Below are 17,564 nucleotides of genomic sequence, written 5' to 3'. Positions count from 1 at the left end.
TTTGCTATAGGGCGCATGTGCTCGCCAGACAGACAGAGAGAGACATAGAGACAGAAAGCAAGAAATCGCCCCCAAGGGGGGATGGTCACGCTGCAATCCCTTCTCCTCCATTCTCCTCTCGGGATCTTGGGCACGCACACACACGCGCCCGACGTGAGTTCTAAGCCACCGGGTCCGGGATGCGAACCGCGGTCGATTACGTGGGAATCCAGCGACATAGTCATTACGCTAACTGCTGGTTCCCCAATGTAAAAAAATTTTAAGAGCTTTTTTTTCTTATCACATAATGCTCTGATATTATCTTGACAACAGATGTGTTTGGGCACAAACAAAATAATTACCTTTGCATGTGAAGATGCTGTAAAAAAATGAGTCCTATATTGGAGAGACAGTCAGACCTCTAGAGCTTCTTCCATCTCTAAAGTCTATGAAATTTTAGCATTTGTTCTATTTTTTTTAAGCATCTGTTTCCTGACTTTGCCACTCTTGTCTTTACATTAACCCAATTAATTATGAGTTTTCTTATTTTTTAGTATCTGACCAAAAGGATACCACAGAACCCAAGATATCAGCATATCAAGTCAAGACTGGACACTGGTGAGTAAAGATTAGAAAATTAGAACTTTTTGCTTTTAATCCTATAGCTAATTATTGACAGGAAGCAACTCATCATATACCTGCTATAAATCACAACTGAAAGTATCTCATTATCTTGCCTGATGTCTTTCTGGGTTTGGGATTTATTTCTGAAAGCTGATTTTCAGATTAGTAGTAAAAATATGCATTCACATAATTTAGCTTATTTTTCCTTACCACATAAGAAATAATATAAATTGAGAAAATGAAATTTCAGAAATTGAAATTATAGTTCCATAAGTTATAGGGCTGAAGTTAAATAAATATCAGGAGGTTGATCTCTATTTTGGAACCCTTGATTATATTCCTTTAAATTGATTTTATCAGATTATACATATGTATGTTTGTTCAATTCAGTGTTTACAGTGTGCCGGCCACTTGCAAAGATATAGACCATGGGAAATAGAAAGATGAGTGTCAGTTGTGTTTTTTGCAGTCAAAGAGTTTAGACTCAAGTGGAGGCAGACAGTTGCATGAGTAACTAAAACACCAACAATATGTAATGAGTGCTGTAGTTCAGGTAAAATGAAATTTAAGGGTATGTAGCTACTTTTTTCCATGCTCCTCCCATTTTTCAGTGTTGTATTACAGATTGCTGCCCAGACCCTCGTGGATTTACAGTCTTGTGAGACTGTGGTTGTTTATTAATTTTTTTCCAGCCTTTTAAGTCCTGTCATGGAAAATTCATCTGATTAAGATGGTTTGACTAGTGACAAACTTTTATGCTTTTAGCAATACTGAAATTTCCATCATAGCTTCATGACAATGAAGAAAAGTAAACTGGGATATTGACTTTGTTTAAATCATCTCATCTGTTTTGTCTACTCCAGTTTATTTTCTCCCTTTCGCAAGTTTCCTTTAAAATCATTATCTTCCATTATGCATGTTTTCTCATATAAAATAGATTTACATGAAACGTTTTAAATGCATCACATTTGCAGATACTATTTCTTGCTACCTTTCTTTCAAACATTTCCATACCATGCAGATATTATTCTTGCAAATATCCTGTTTGATGGGCAGGTGAAAAATATTATCTCTACTTTAACAGTGGAGGAAATTGTGGCACAGAGACTTTGTAATTTGCTTGGAGTTCAATAAAGTAGACAGAACTAGGATTATATGCAGGATCAGGCAGCCAATACTGGAGATCTGGTGTCAAGTCTAGTGTGCTGTCTCTTAGGCCATAATGCCCCTGTGTTTCCCCCAGCCTGCTCCTTCTATTACAGATACCCTTAACTCCCCCATCTCTGTCCAACTTCCCTTTAACTGCAGCAGTGGCACACCCTTTTGAAACAAGTGATTATATGAAGTAAGCATTTCAATTTAAAATGCTGTGTTGTTTCTGAGAAATCCAGACATGACTTTTTAAAAAGAATTATTTTATTTAACTTTATTTATTATCATTATTAATGTTAAATATGACCAAAGAAAAACAGACAGAGAGAGGGAAAGTGAAAGTGAGAAAGCAAGCCACGAAGTCTGGGACTCAAACTGCAATTGATCACATGAGAGTCCAGCACCCTTAACCACCATGCCACCTGCTGACCCTGAAATTCAGACATTATTTTAAAGATGACTATAAACAAAGAATTTCTTTTGGAGCCTTTATACCTCCTTAAAATTAAAATTTTTAAGAGTCAAAGATTAATTCAGATATATTTATAGTTTTTTTTTTTTCCTCCTGGAAATGGAATTGAAATTTGTGACTGACATCCCCATTTTCCTTTTTTTTTAATTTTTATTTTTTTAGAGATTTTTGCTATAGGGCCTGTTCACTTGCTGGAGAGACAGAAAGTGAGAAATCATTTGGGCAGGATGGCCACACTACAGTCCTTCTCCTCTATTCTCCTGGGATCTTGGGCACACATGAGCATGTGCCTGGCATGAGTTTTAAGCCACCAGGTTTGGGACTCAAACCATGATCAGCCATGTGGGAGTCCAACGACATAACTACTACACCATCTGCTGGCCCCCATTCTTTCTGTTCATTTAGTAAACAAAATTTGACACAATAATGGTGCCTGATTTCAGGTTTTTTTTATATGGAAGTACTTATATCTGCATTTATAATATGTCTGAAATACCTATATCCTTTCATATCCTGAGATTTTAAAACATTTTTTGTTAACCAAATTTTTTTTATTTTCCAGTAATTGTAAATGCATATTCATTTTGTATGAAATAATACAGAGGAAGTCCATGTACTCTTTATCCTATAATGGTAACATCTTAACAAAACTTTCACAACTGTGACATTGACAATCATACATATCTAGTCAAGATACAGATCATTTCTATCACCACAAGGATTCCACGTCTACTTTTCACTCCCATCCCTTCCTTAACCTCTGACAATGACTAATCTGTTCTCTATTTTTATCATGTAGCATACAACCTTTTGGATTGTTTGGATTGGCTTTATTCACTCAGCACAATTCTTGCTTGGAGACTCATCCAGGTTGTGAGACATATCAGCAGTTTGTTCCTTTTTATTACTGGCTTATTTTCCAGGGTGTAGATGTACCACAGTGTAACCATTTACCTTCTGAAGGACATCTGTGTTGTTTCCACTTTTTGCCTATTACAAATAAAGGTACTATTAATATTTATGGGTAAAGTTTTGTTTGAACACAAGTCTTCATTTTTCTGGGATAAATGTCCAGAAGTACAATTGCTCGTCATACGATAGTTGCCTGTCTAGATTTTTGTTGTTGTTGCTATTTTTGACCTTTTTTTCCTTTAATTCCTGGAGAACACATGTGCTTGCCAGAGAAAGAGAGGTAGAAAGCACCACCCGGTGGGGTATTGTCATGCCACAATCATTTCTCCTCCAGTCTGGCAGGATTTGGAGCATGCACACACATCCACCCAGCATGTTTTTCAAGCCACGTGGGCCAGGATTCAAACCATAGTCAGCCATGTGGGATCTGGCTCTCAATACACAGCACTTAACAACTGCATTAGGGGGCCACCCTTGCCTGTCTAGTTTTTTCAGGAAATTGCCAAACTCTTTTCCAAGGTGGCTATACCATTTTACATTCCCATCAGCAATAGATGAACAATATATTTTCTTCACATCCTCACCAATATTTGGTATTGTCACTATTTTTCATAGCCATTCTGTTAGGTTCATAGTAGCAAATCATGTCATTTCCCTAATGACTAATAACGAACATTTTGTCATGTACTTACTATTTTCCATACATCTTCTGCAATGAAATGTCAGTTCATGTTTTTTTTGCCTATGTTCTGACTGGGCTTTTTGCTTTTATTACTGTTGAATTTTGGGAGTTCCTTACATATTCTAGCTACTAGTCCTTCGTCAAATATGTGGTTTGCGAATATTTTTCCCTAGACTGTAACTTATCTTTTCATCCTCCTAACAGGGTTCCCAAGAAACAAGTTCTAAAAATTATAACAAGGTCCAGTTTTCTCTTTGAGGGGTCATAACTTTGTTGTCAAGATGAAGAACTCTTTGCCTAGTCTAGATCCTAATGATTTTTTCTATCATGATTTTTTTCTTAAAGTATTATAGTTTTAGATTGTACATTTAAGTTCACGTTACATTATGAGAAAATTTTCATGTGAAGTATGTGACTTAGATCAAGATGAACTTTTTACTTAAGTCTAGCACCATTGGTTAAAAAGGTTGCTTTTCCTCCATTGAACTGTACATTTATGTTTGTCAAAAGTCAATTGAAGGGCTGGCAGGTGACATGGTGGTTAAAGGTGCTGATCAACTGCAGTTCAAGTCCCAGATCTGGCAGCTTGCTTTCTCACTTTCTCTCTCTCTCTCTCTCTCTCTCTCTCTCTCTCTCTCTCTGTCCCTTTATCATGAAATTAAAATAAAAAACAAATAAATAAAGTTAAATAAAATAACTCTTTAAAAAACAGTCAGTTGGGCATATTTGTATGTGTGTATCTCTGGGTTCTCTATTCTATTCCCTTGATCTGTGTGTCTATTCCTCTGCTAGTATCCTGGCTAGTTTTGATTACTATAGCTATACTGTGAATTGGATACTTAAAGATGGTTGGACTAATTATTTCCTTTTCTTATTTACAGAATTATTTTAGCTGTTATAATTCCTTTGTCTTTCTATATAAATTTTAGAAAAAAATCTAATTTATATTTACCAAAAAATTGCTGTGATTTTGATAGGAGTTGCAATAAGCCTACTTATTAACTTGAGAATTGACAGCTTTACTCTGTTGAGTCTTTCAATTCATGAATACAATATGGTTCTCCATTTACTTAGATTTTTTTTTTCAGAATTAGTTTTCAACATATAAAACCTATACATATTTTGTTGGATTTATACATAAGTGTTTTTCTGAGAAATTATAAGTAGTATTGTATTTTTAATTTTGGTGTCTATGTGCACATTAGTATTGGGTCGTTGGGAAAGTCATGACACATTTTTGCATAGAAAGACATAGAATAGTATGTCATGACTTTTCAAATGACCTAGTATTTAGAAATACTTATTTTTGTATATTTATCTTGTATCCTTCAACCTTGCTGAATTCACTTTTTAGGTATAGGTTTTTTTGTTTTGGTACATTTCTTGGGGCTTATGTCATGTTCCACAAAAAGAAACAACTTTATTTCTTCCTTTCCAGTCTGTATGCTTTTATTTCCTTTTTATTGCCTTATTGAATTGGCTAGAACTTCCAGAACCCTGTCAAATAAGAGTGGTAAGAGTGAATATCCTTGCCTTACTCCTGACCTTAGGAAGAATAATTTATTCTCTCAGCATTAAGCCTGTTAATGTTAATAGTAGGTTTTTTATAGATGTTCATTGTCAGATTTAGGAAGTTTCCTTCTGTTATTACTTTTCTGAGAGTATCTATCATGAATAACTATTGAATTTTATCAAATGCTTTTTTTGCATCAATTTATATAAACCATATATATATGTATATGTATCATGATCAAGTGGAATTTATTTCATGGATGAAAAACTGGTACAATATTTGAAAATCAACATAATTCACAATATAATTCAGGCAAACAAAAAACATGATTATATAAATTGTATACATACATACAGACAGACTTTGTATTGTTGAATTCTATTTAATGTTTTATTTTTAAAAATTTATGCTGGGCTAGCAGGTGGTATGGAGGTTAAGGTGGCTAGATCCTACATGACTAACTTCACTATTTGAGTCCCGGCCCAGGGACTTGAAAGGCATGCTGGGGGAACCAGCAGTTAGCGTAATAGCTATGCCGCTGGACTCCCACGTAGTTGACCTCGGTTCGCGTCCTGGACCCGGTGGCTTAAAACTCACGCCGGGTGCATGTGCGTGCGTTCCCAAGATCCCGAGAGGAGAATGGAGAAGGGATTGCGGCGTGACCATCCCCCTTGGGGGGTGATTTCTTGCTTTCTGTCTCTATGTCTCTTTCTGTCTGGCAAGCGCACGCGCCCTATAGTGAAAACCTCTCCAAAAAAAAAAAAGAAAAGAAAAAGAAAGGCATGCTGGGTACCTGTGCATGTGTGGCCAAAATCCCAAGAGGAGAATGGAGGAAGGACTGCAGCATGGCCATGCCCCCAGGGGGTAATTTCTTTTTCTCTCTTCAGTGAGCACATGCACTCTGTAGCAAAAATTCTAAAGAAAGAGAGAAAAGAAAGAAAGAAAGAAAACTGCCTATATTCATAAGGTTCATATCTCTCATGAACTCATACTCACATGCATGTACATACACATATTCTTCATGAATAAAGAAAAGAAGTACTATTGTTTGTTTAATTGCCCAGGGTATGAACTATTAAGTTATATGTTCTGGGGGCACTAGAAATAATGTATATATCCATACTTTTGCTTTTCTTGTGTTCGAAAGTTCCTTCTTTTATCATTTCCCTTCTGATTACAGAATTTCTTCTAGCCATTTTTTTAAGAGTAGGTTTTCTAGTGACAAGTTCTCTGAGTTTTTCTTCATCTGAGAATGTCTTGATTTCTCTTCATTCCCGAGAGTTATTTTCTCTAATTATAGGATTACAATTGGCAGTTACTTACTTTCAGCACTTGAAAAAATCTTGTGCCACTTCTCCTGGCCATCATGATTTCTGATGAGAAATTTACTGCCATTCAAATTATATTTCTCATTTAGGTGAAGTGCCACTTTTCTCTTGCCAATTTGAAGGGTTTTTAGATTTTGTTTTGTAATTTGCCAAAGGGCATGTGTGCTTGCCGGAGAGAGAGAGGAAGAGGGAGAAGGTACCTATACATGGAGCATGGTCATATCCAGTCCCATTTCCTCCATTTCTCTCTCCTTTTGAGATTGTGGGCACACGTTTTTCAGGCTGCCGGGTCTAGGCCTCAAACTGCATGGTTTGCCATATGGGATCCAGCTTTTTAACCACCAGACCATAGTCTGACACTTGTCATTAGTTTTTAGAAGTTTAATTATATGTGTCTTGGTGTGAATTTCTTTGGGTTTATCCTGTTCAGAGAGTTCACTCAGCTTCTACGTAAGTCTTGCCAAATTTAGGATGATTTCAGTACTATCTTTGACTGCTTTTTCAACCCTGCTCTTTTCCTCCTCTTTCCAGTACTCCATTGACAGCTTATTGGAGGTCACTAGGTCACTCATGTAGCAAAGTTGGCAGTCAAGCCTCCCCACTTGGCCTTTGCTGGCAGGGGTGAGGATGAAACCACAACTTCTCTGTGGTTTGGTTGGAGTAGAGCAGTTGTCTAACAGTTTCTGTCTTACTAGGCTGTCCCTTTTCCATTAATTTGGCTAAAGACAGCAGATTTTTCATGGGGATTAGTTTGTGTACATCGGTGTTTCTGGATCACGCACTTCTTTAGTTTCAGGTCTAAGATATATGATGCTAAAAAATGAAAATACAGATAACTTGACCATTATGTTATTCCTCAGGTCCTGAGATTCCTAGTAGGTTTGCATTCCTCTTTCCTTCCAAACCTGTGTTCACAAGATTGTGCAACCATCAGCGCTATCTAATTTTGGAAATATTTTGTCGTCAAAAAAGGAAACTCCCTATTCAATAGCGATCATTTCCCATTCCTTCCATTACCAGTTTCTGGTAACCACTAATCCACTTTCTGTATCTACTGATTTGTCTATCCTGAACATTTCATATAAATGGAATCATACAATATTGACCTTTTGTTATTGGCTTCTTTCACTTAGTGAATGTCTTTAAGGTTAATCCCTTGTATTATGTGTCAGTACTTCATTCCTTTTTATTGTCAAATAATATTCTATTATATAGATATCTCACAGTTTGTCTACTCATCAGTTGATGAATATTTGGATTGTTTACACTTACTGGCCACAGTGCTGCTATAAACTGCAGTGTACAAGTTTTTATATAAACATGTGTTTTCAGTTTTCTTTGGTACATGCCTCGGAGTTGAATTGAAGGTCATATAGTAACTTTATGTGTAATTTTCTGATGAATAGCCAAACTGTTTCCAAAGCAGCCACACCATTTTACAGTCCCACCAACATCAAGAGCTCAATTTTCTCCATATCCTCACTAATACTTGTTATTTATCATTTTGATTATAGCCATCTTTGTGGGTGTGAAGTAGTACCTCATTGTGGTTTCAGTTCACATGTTCCTAACAACTAATGATGTTGAGCACCTTTTTATGTGCTTGTTGGCATTTGCATATCTCTTACGAAGAAACATCTATTCAAATCATTTGTCCATTTTTAAATTGCTTAGTTTTGAGTTATAAGAGTTCTTTTACATATTCTGGATAATGGAGTCTTATAAGAAATATGATTTGTAAGTATTTTCTCCCATTCTGTGGGTCCATAAGTAGAGAAATAGAGAAAAGTACATCTACCCCATTTACTGAAAGCAAAAGTCTTCCAAACAACTTTTGTTGTAATAGCTTTTGGAAGAGCCAATGTGTGCGTCATTGCTTAAAACTCAAAGTAGTTTAGAGAATGTAGGAGAGAAATCTTATTCTAGTGTTCAATTTCTTTTTTATTGTTTCAAATTTAGAATTTATTTTAAAGTCAATTTAGAGGAGGGATTTTATTTTAATGTTTGTGTTTCTATGCATTTTTGTAACTTACTCCGTGTGTATTGAGAGGGAGATTTCCACCTGGTGTGCATTGGCATGACAGTTATGTGCCAAGATACAGATCCCTTCAGCCCTTTGGGAAACCAATAGGACTTGGGCAGCCCAAACCCAGTGTTTTATTCAAATGTTATGTTATTTATATTGGGTTGTCAGAAAAGTCATGATGCATTTTCACATAGAAAAGAAATGTCATGACTTTTCCAACAACCCAATTTATGTGCCATGAGGTGAAAAAAAAAGAGTGAGGAATCTGTGTTAAAATAGAAGAGGGACTTTAAGCCCTCATAACTGTAGGAAGTTCTCAGCTGTAGTCTGCTCTTGAGCTCTGCAGTCAGAGCAATAGAAATAGGCACAGGAATGAGAAGTAGTTCTCTTTCTTAGACTAAATAGATGGGTCTTTAATATTTTCTTACCAAGTAGCGAGGAGTTCAGAGTTCATCAAAAGAAATAGACTATTTTGTGCTGTTTCCTGTCTTCTCCCAAATCACCTTCTACTGAGTTCTTCAAAGACTGTTATCTTCTTCCTGGGTAAAGATATTTTCCGTTTCTATACTTCCAACCTCTAACGTAAACCCAAATACCGATGTACAGCCACGGCTAGAAATCTCAGAATAATTTCGAACTTCAAATATTTCTTTTGTTCCCTAGGTGATTGAGTTATCTCACCAGCTCCCCCGTATTGCCAGACTGTGCTGTGAACGGATTATGCTTCTGATGAAATCCCTGACTGTGTTTGGTTCAGTTGCCATTGCAGGTTTCTCATGGAGCCTTGAGTATCCTCTCTGGGTTTCTGTTCTGCAGCACTGCAAGCTGATTATGGCGCCCTTTCCAAGCTGTGGGGCTCCCCCTTTACTAGTCCCTTACACTCTTTTGTTGGCTGTATTATCCTCTCATTTCAATCATAGTCAATCTAATTTAAAATTTCTCTAGCCTTCCAAAATTCTGTAGACTTTCTTAGTCTTTTCTTGCCTATTTCTGTTTTTTTTTTTTTGAAAGAGATTCACCTTTCTTTTGTTATCTCTACACAAACTAGTCATTTCTTTTTTTCTTCTTTAGCTTTCATTTTTCCTGAATATTCACTAATGGCCTTGATCTGAAGCACTCAAACTCATTACAGACTACCTTTCATTTTTATTTGGTATTTAATTCTGTTTCTTACGTCAAAGGAAGAAATGTATGTGAAAGGCTTTTATAAACCAGAAAGCACTATACACATGTATAACTTGTTGAGATTCACAAAGGACCACTGTGCCTCTTTTCACGCTTTTTGCTCCTTCTGAGCCAGAAGAACTTCTCTGTAGAGGAGGGAAATATTGAAGGAAAATAAAGCCATGGAGTTGTCTCTTAGCAACTGAGTTCATGCCTTATAAATCTTACCCACTTTAGATTACTGCGCTCAAAATCACTTGCTAGCTCAGTACAAATCATGTTATTAAATTATAGAAAAACGAGAAAAGTCTAATGAATGAGTCAGTCAGTTAATTGATTGTAATCTCTTTGCATAGTGCCATTCATCTAGTTGTTTCTTTCTCTTGATTCTAATTGTAAAATATTATATATCTTTTATTGCAACTTAAATTATAAACAAAGTAGAAGCTAAATACCACCTTATATATGTCAAGGTTGATGGGATCCTGAAACAATATGGTTCATATAAGTAGTATATATAGAACATACTGTAAGCAAGTCAAGTTGTGCATAGTTTTAAAAAATCAGGGGTCGGGAACCAGCAGTTAGCGTAATGGCTATGTCACTGGACTCCCACGTACTCGACCACAGTTCGCATCCCGGACCCGGTGGCTTAAATCTCACGCCGGGCGCATGTGCATGTGTGCCCAAGATCCCGAGAGGAGAATGGAGGAGAAGGGATTGCAGCGTGACCATCCCCCCCGGGGGGTGATTTCTCGCTTTCTGTCTCTATGTCTCTCTCTGTCTGTCTGGCGAGCGCACATGCCCTATAACGAAAACCTCTCCGATCCTGAAACAATATGGTTCATATAAGTAGTATATATAGAACATACTGTAAGCAAGTCAAGTTGTGCATAGTTTTAAAAAATCAGGGGTCGGGAACCAGCAGTTAGCGTAATGGCTATGTCACTGGACTCCCACGTACTCGACCACAGTTCGCATCCCGGACCCGGTGGCTTAAATCTCACGCCGGGCACATGTGCATGTGTGCCCAAGATCCCGAGAGGAGAATGGAGGAGAAGGGATTGCAGCGTGACCATCCCCCCCGGGGGGTGATTTCTCGCTTTCTGTCTCTATGTCTCTCTCTGTCTGTCTGGCGAGCGCACATGCCCTATAACGAAAACCTCTCCAAAAAAAAAAGTAAAAAAAAAAAAAATTCAGGGGTCAGCTTGGTAGTTAAGGCAGCAAGTCGTGGCATTGGTGTGTTTTTATCTGCTGGATACATGTGTGTGAGTGCCCAAAATCCCAACAGAAGAGAGAAATGGAGGAGGGATTGCAGTATAACCATACCCCATGGTGAGTGCTTTCTTGCTTTCTCTCTCTCTTTTTCTTTCTGTCTCTCCCCTGGCAAACATGCACAGCCTTTGGTATTTTAGAAAAAGAAAGAAAGAGGTAGAGAGAGAAAAGGAAGGGAAAAGAAAAGAAAATCAGGGATACAAAAACTTAAGCCAAAAGAGTGTGATTATTTGCCTGATACAACAACTCACTGTAAGAGTTTTCAGATGGTAGATCTTTATAGTGTATTTCATTCAGCAAATATGTTTGAGTGTCATATATGTTAGACAATACAAGAATAAAGATTGTGTGTGTATGTGTGTGTGCACGGACATGCACGTAAAGGACTTTCTAATAAGGTGGACAAGGCAGTCCAGTGATAGATGCTTTATGGTGGTAAGCTGAGTGCTGTGAAGTTCAAAGGCAGAAAAGGTCACTTCCTTCTGGGTAAGCTATTGTGTTTCCTAAGACAAGGTGCTATGTTAGAGAACCAAAGACTGAGAGTTTATCAAGGTCAGTAATTAAGGCGACACTGCAGAGATGGAGAAGTTAATGTCTTCAGTGCTAGAGTCAGTTTAAACTTCAGTCAGTAAGCAATGGGAAGCACTGACTTCTTTCTTTTCAATTAAAGTCTTATGTAGGAAAAGTTGTCTGGCAGTAATGTGTAATTTCAAATTTCTTAAAAAGTCAGCTCACTTATAGTCTCCTTTATTTTATTTTTTAATTGTAAAGGGCAAATGCATGTAGGCCATAGGGAGAGGTAAAAAGCACCCCCCCAGTCAGATGTGATCACATGGCAATCTCTCTTCCTCCATTTCACCATCTTGCTGGGATCTGGGGCAGGCACACATGCTCCATGTGTTTTTCAAGCCAGGAAGGCTGGAATTTCAACTGCCATCAACCATTTGGGGGCAATTTCTCTTAACCACCAGGTTGTGAAACTGGCACAGGTCTCCTTATTTTCATATTTAAAAAAGTATATATTTACAAATAAGGCATGATGAAGTTGATTCCTTTCGGTCTTTTTTAAAAAGGTAGTCAAAATAACATTTTTATTGGGAACTAGCAGTTAGCGTAATGGCTATGTCGCTGGATTCCCATGTAGTCGACTGTGCCTCGCGTCCCGGACCCGGTGGCTTAAAACTCACGCCGGGCGCGTGTGCGTGCGTGCCCAAGATCCCAAGAGGAGAATGGAGGAGAAGGGATTGTGGCGTGACCATCCCCTCTGGGGGGGGATTTCTCGCTTTCTGTCTCTATGTCTCTCTCTGTCTGTCTGGCGAGCGCACGCGCCCGGTAGCAAAAACCTCTCAAAAAAAAAATTTTTATTTAGTTATTTAGACAGATTTTTGCTATAGGGCACGTACACTTGCCAGAGAGACAGAAAGCAAGAAATCAACTTCCCTCCGGGGGAGGTGACCACTCCATAATCCCTTCTACTCCATTCTCCTCTTAGGATTTTTGGGCATGCTCGCACTCATACTTGGTGTGAGTTTTAAGCCTCTGGGTCTGGGACTCGAACCATGGTCGACTACATGGGAGTCCAACAACATAACCATTACACTGTCTTCTGGTCCTCAAAAAACTGTTTTTAGATGCCATCAGATACAGAAAGATAAACTGCTTAGTTAAGGTATAAGCAGTGTGTAAACTGTGATAAAATGCTACTTTTTGGTATCACTATGGTGTTACAAGCAGCCGCACAACAATGCTGAAAGTCATATGGAAGACTGGGGTTTGGCCCCCAGGTCCATCTGTACACACCAGGTCTGTGTGCTTGCCTATGATCCTGGGTGGCTAGGAAGGCTGGTGGGACAATTGTGGCATGAGATCATATTGAAGGTGCTTTTCTCTGTCTCCTGAAAAGAAATGAATAAACGTTTATAGAAATGCCACCTATCATTTCTAAAATCACTTCTAGGGATGTCTATGTTGATTTTTGTGTCAGCCATCCTCCTGCCTTATTTCTCCAATTGAAGCAGTGCAGAAATTCTCAAGTCTCTCTCTCTCTCTTTTTTTTTTTTTTTTTTTTTGCTATTGGATTGAATGGATCTCTATAATGAAAAGACTTTTTATCAGCAGTTCTCTTAGATTTGTTCTTAATTTTGCCCAATAGTTACATAATTGTGGAAAAGACTTTGTTTCACTATGTTCACTTTTAGGGGGAAAAGCATCAATGTGACAGTTTATCTTCTAATGTGATCATGGGGAAGGGGCTGTTGATACTAGAAAAACTGTGCAAAGACTGACAACATTAGTAATTAGTTGAGAGATTAATTTTAGACCCTGTTAGTAGAGACTACTGTGCAGTATTTTAAAATAAAGACAGCGTGAATGAGATCCACTTTTGTTTTCGATGCATATTGTTTTCCATTCCTCAGGGAGTTCACAGCCTAGGCTAGCCCCTACCTGTTACTATTTGAGGAAGAAGCACTTCCTACAGATTTGCCTCATGGTGAATCATGCTTTTAAAACAACACAAATAGAAGAGCCATGTGTTTTCGTGAGCCATATTAGAAACTAGAAGATTGGAAATGAGGCTTCTGGCTTAGCTACTAGCTATTTGTGTCACTGGAAAAACCAGGAATCCTTTTTGTCCCTCACTTTTCAGACTAGACTACCTAAGGCTCCTCTAGGCAAAAGAAACTGCTACGTCACCAATGTATAGCTGTAGGGAACTCCGGGACATAGAACCGAAAGCTGCTGTACAAAACAGTTAAGAATAAGACTGTGGGCCAGCTCAGTGGTGCAGTGGTAACCTGCTGTAGGTGAGGCTGCATCTATATGGACCATCACAGTTTCAGTTCCTGGTCTACCTATGTGCATCCATGGTCCTGGCTGGCTTGAAGGCTGGGGCAAGAAAACTATTGCTGGGGACTCTGCTGAGGTGCTTATTTCCCTCTCGCTCATGCTCTCACTCATAACATACAAATAAATTTTAAAAAGATTAAGACTGTGAGGAGCTGCACAACATACCGATTTGTCGTCTTTTTCCATAATATTGATCAGGCAATAAATACTCTGAGTTCAGAGTTGCAGTAGGAAGGAGGGATGTGTGTCCAGGAAGAATTTGTGGTTTCTGCTCTGGAGATCTGGTCATATTTCAGGTCAATTGCAGTTTGAAGAACCTAGGAAAGATCTCGTTTGGTTCCACCTCTGTTCTTTGGTGATATTTGGGTCTCTTCTGAGATGCAATCCAGATTTCTCGGGAAAGCTCAGGTTTTTGGGTAACCCTGACTGCCTTCGTCTCTCTCCAAGCTTCTGGAAAGACACAGATTAGGTCTGGGTCACACAAAACCCTCCATTCTCTGTCTGAAGAGGAAAAACAAACGAACAAATGGCTACAATAAATTTATGATAAAGATGAAATAATAAGTGAAGTAAGTGGGTTTTTTTTTTTTTTTTGAAAATGTATTTTGAGTTTCAGGGCAAGAATTTTCTTTCTCTACTTTTGACCCAGACATAAGGAAAAGTTCAGAATAGTCCTTAAAAATATCAGTTCATGCCATAAATTGGAAGCATTTATTTTTTCTCAAATTGGGACTGAATCAGACTAGATGCTCTTAAGGCTTAAAAAGTTAGGGGCAGAGTTATTTTGGTTTTTGGCTTTTTTTGAGAGGTTTTTGCTATAGGGCCACATGCGCTCGCCAGAAAGACAGAGAGACAGAGAGACAGAGAGACAGAAAGCGAGAAATCACCCCCCCCCCAGGGGGGATGGACACGCTGCAATCCCTTCTCCTCCTTTTTCCTCTCGAGATCTTGGACAAGCACACACACGCGCCTGGTGTGAGTTTAAGCCACCGGGTCCAGGACTCGAACCGTGATCGACTACATGGGAGTCCAGCAGCATAGCCATTACACTAACTGCTGGTCCCAGGAGCAGTGTTTTTTAAATGAGAAGTTATTGTGAATGTTTTCCTTTTGCCATACCTTTTAGGAGCTGTGTTGAACTGAATCAAATCAAAGCATGTCTAGTAAAAATCATAGCCCCTAGTGTAAGAACTAGCATTTACAATAGTACATTTGGAAACCAGAATGATCCTGGCCTAGTTTTCAAGTACAGAAACTCTCCAAACTACCTTGGCTAGAGCCTAGCATATAGAACCAAATTATAAAACATGAGGGCTGTGGGGACTGTCCACAATGGCAGGAATCTGCTGTTCTTTCTCAGCAAACCAAATCCATGGAGAATACTAGGGTACAGACTGTGTGGTCTAGTTCAGGCTGCAACATCATCATGAATTGTGAGTGGAAGACCAAATCTAGGAAGGAGGAGGAAGCTATGAAGACAGAATGGGGAGGAGAGAGTCACTTGGGTAGCCAAAGGCACATTCTAGACAGTGTAGTCAAAGAGGATTGCTTCTTTCTTTCCCCTTATCTGTATATCTTTCCCACAAAACAATTATGGAGGGATATAAGGAGGAAAACCTTCACTCAGAAAGCAAAAAATATATGTATAAAATGAACATCTGCCTGGGAATTATAAATGATTTGGAAGGATATACCCTAGCTTAAACACATTTGACTAAAACATTTTGCCCAAACATTTCCTTCTAGTCCTCCACCATCCTGTAGTAACAGAATAGGAAAGCTTAGGAATACATGTTCATTCTGTTTTCACAGTGGTACTCATTTTCTTCCATTTAAAGTATATCTAAAATTCTGATTTTCTTTTTAGGAAACAGTATGACTAAATACACTGAGAAGCTAGAAGAGATTAAAAAAAGTGAGTAACACTATTGGTGTTTTAAGGAAATGGAACTTTCTAGTCGTTTTATAAGATGGTTATAACAAACAGCCGTACTCTACAGCTGACACACGTGGGGAGTTACGGAAGTCAGGTGAACCTGACTGGGTGCCTTGGAGGATGTGGCAGACACTAGGTACCATCCTGTTCAGCTTCTGGGTCTGTGACTTCTGCATCTGAGTTCTGTCCAACCTGTATCCTATAGGAGATATTATCTGGTTCGACATCAGAACCTGAGCTTCTAGTTTCATTGTACAACAGTCTTCAGGCCTTTTCCAAGTTATTAATCTTTCCTGTTGTGTTTTGTTTTTAACTGAGATAAAGGTAACAATATCTCTCTTCATTACTTTTTTTTTTTTTTTTGGAGAGATTTTCACTGTAGGGCGCGTGCGCTCGCCAGACGGACAGAGAGAGACATAGAGACAGAAAGCGAGAAATCACCCCCTAAGGGGGATGGTCACACCGCAATCCCTTCTCCTCCATTCTCCTCTCAGGATCTTGGGCACGCACGCACACGCGCCCGGCGTGAGTTTTAAGCCACCGGGTCCGGGACATGAACCGCAGTCGACTACGTGGGAGTCCAGCAACATAGCCATTACGCTAACTGCTGGTTCCCTCTTCATTACATTTTTGTGAGCATAAATTATGGAGTATTCATGAAAGACTGAGAGATGTGAGAAAGAAAGAAAGCTTAGTCTTAGTATTAAGCATTATCAATTCATTGCAGTCTGTTTTAATTAAAAATCTTATTTCATGTACATCCTTTTTAAAAACTGATCTCCTGCACAGGTATACTGGCAGTCATTGAGACCATCACCCTTGCACAAAATCATAATTTTTCAGTCTGCGTTCAGAACTGATATAGAGAGCTGGCAGGTGGCGTGGTGGATGAGGCACTGGATTCCCACATGGCTGACCATGGTTCAAGTCCTGGACCTGGTGGCTTGCTTTCTCGCTTTCCCTTTCTCTCTTTTTCTGTCTATTTCTGGTCAAATTAAAAAAATGATAATAACAACAAATGGAATTACATAAATAACTCTTAAAACTTATTAAAAAAACTGATATAGAATGTATTCTTCAAGGCCAGAATTAAAGATGCATAAACGTCTGTTTATTAGGTGGATTTGCCCACATCTGAAGTAGGAGAGCCCAGTGCTCGGGGAGTATTTAGCTAATGGTACTAAAGAGGCACTCCAGTTGATCACAGTTCAGGACTTATTTCTGGCAATACATGTCTTCTTGGAAGAGAAAATGATGAGTCCAGAATACACCAGAAGCTTTGTTTGTCTGTTTGTTTTTAACACAGCAGATCTTTTCATTTAAAAATGATAATGTTCCTTCTGAACTGCTACAGTAGTGGGAACCCCTAGACAGTAGATTCGGGCTCAGGAACAGCTTTATGCTGACTGGTTTTTAGTAACACTCGCCATGTTCAGCTCTAACAAATGGTGTCATAGACATTTTTCTTTAAATGTGCAATATCCCAGTATCCTTCTTGTTTCTTCTTTTACATTTCATGTTTTATGTAAGTGTATATATTTTAAATATTTATATATAATATATATTAAAATGTCAAACTATGGGGGGAAAAATCTTAATTTACTCACCTACAGTTCATCTCTGTCATCCTTTCTTCATCCAAAAAGAGAAAGTC

General features: G+C 38.4%; 1 protein-coding gene across 2 annotated transcripts in view; it reads left to right on the top strand.

Moving 5' to 3' along the window:
- CEP41 (centrosomal protein 41) overlaps positions 1-17,564 on the top strand; it is a 53,124-nt gene that overhangs the window by 14,958 nt on the left and 20,602 nt on the right. For both annotated transcript variants that reach the window (XM_006158834.2, XM_006158833.2), the window contains exons 2-3: positions 534-597; positions 15,842-15,889. In XM_006158834.2, the coding sequence (XP_006158896.1) occupies positions 534-597; positions 15,842-15,889 (112 nt within the window). The remainder of the gene's footprint in view (positions 1-533; positions 598-15,841; positions 15,890-17,564) is intronic.

The sequence above is a fragment of the Tupaia chinensis genome, unplaced genomic scaffold, assembly GCF_000334495.1.
Source record: "Tupaia chinensis unplaced genomic scaffold, TupChi_1.0 Scaffold000610_1, whole genome shotgun sequence".
NCBI lineage: Eukaryota > Metazoa > Chordata > Mammalia > Scandentia > Tupaiidae > Tupaia > Tupaia belangeri.
Note: the sequence above shows the minus strand (reverse complement) of the source record. Positions and strands in the feature narration are given on the sequence as shown.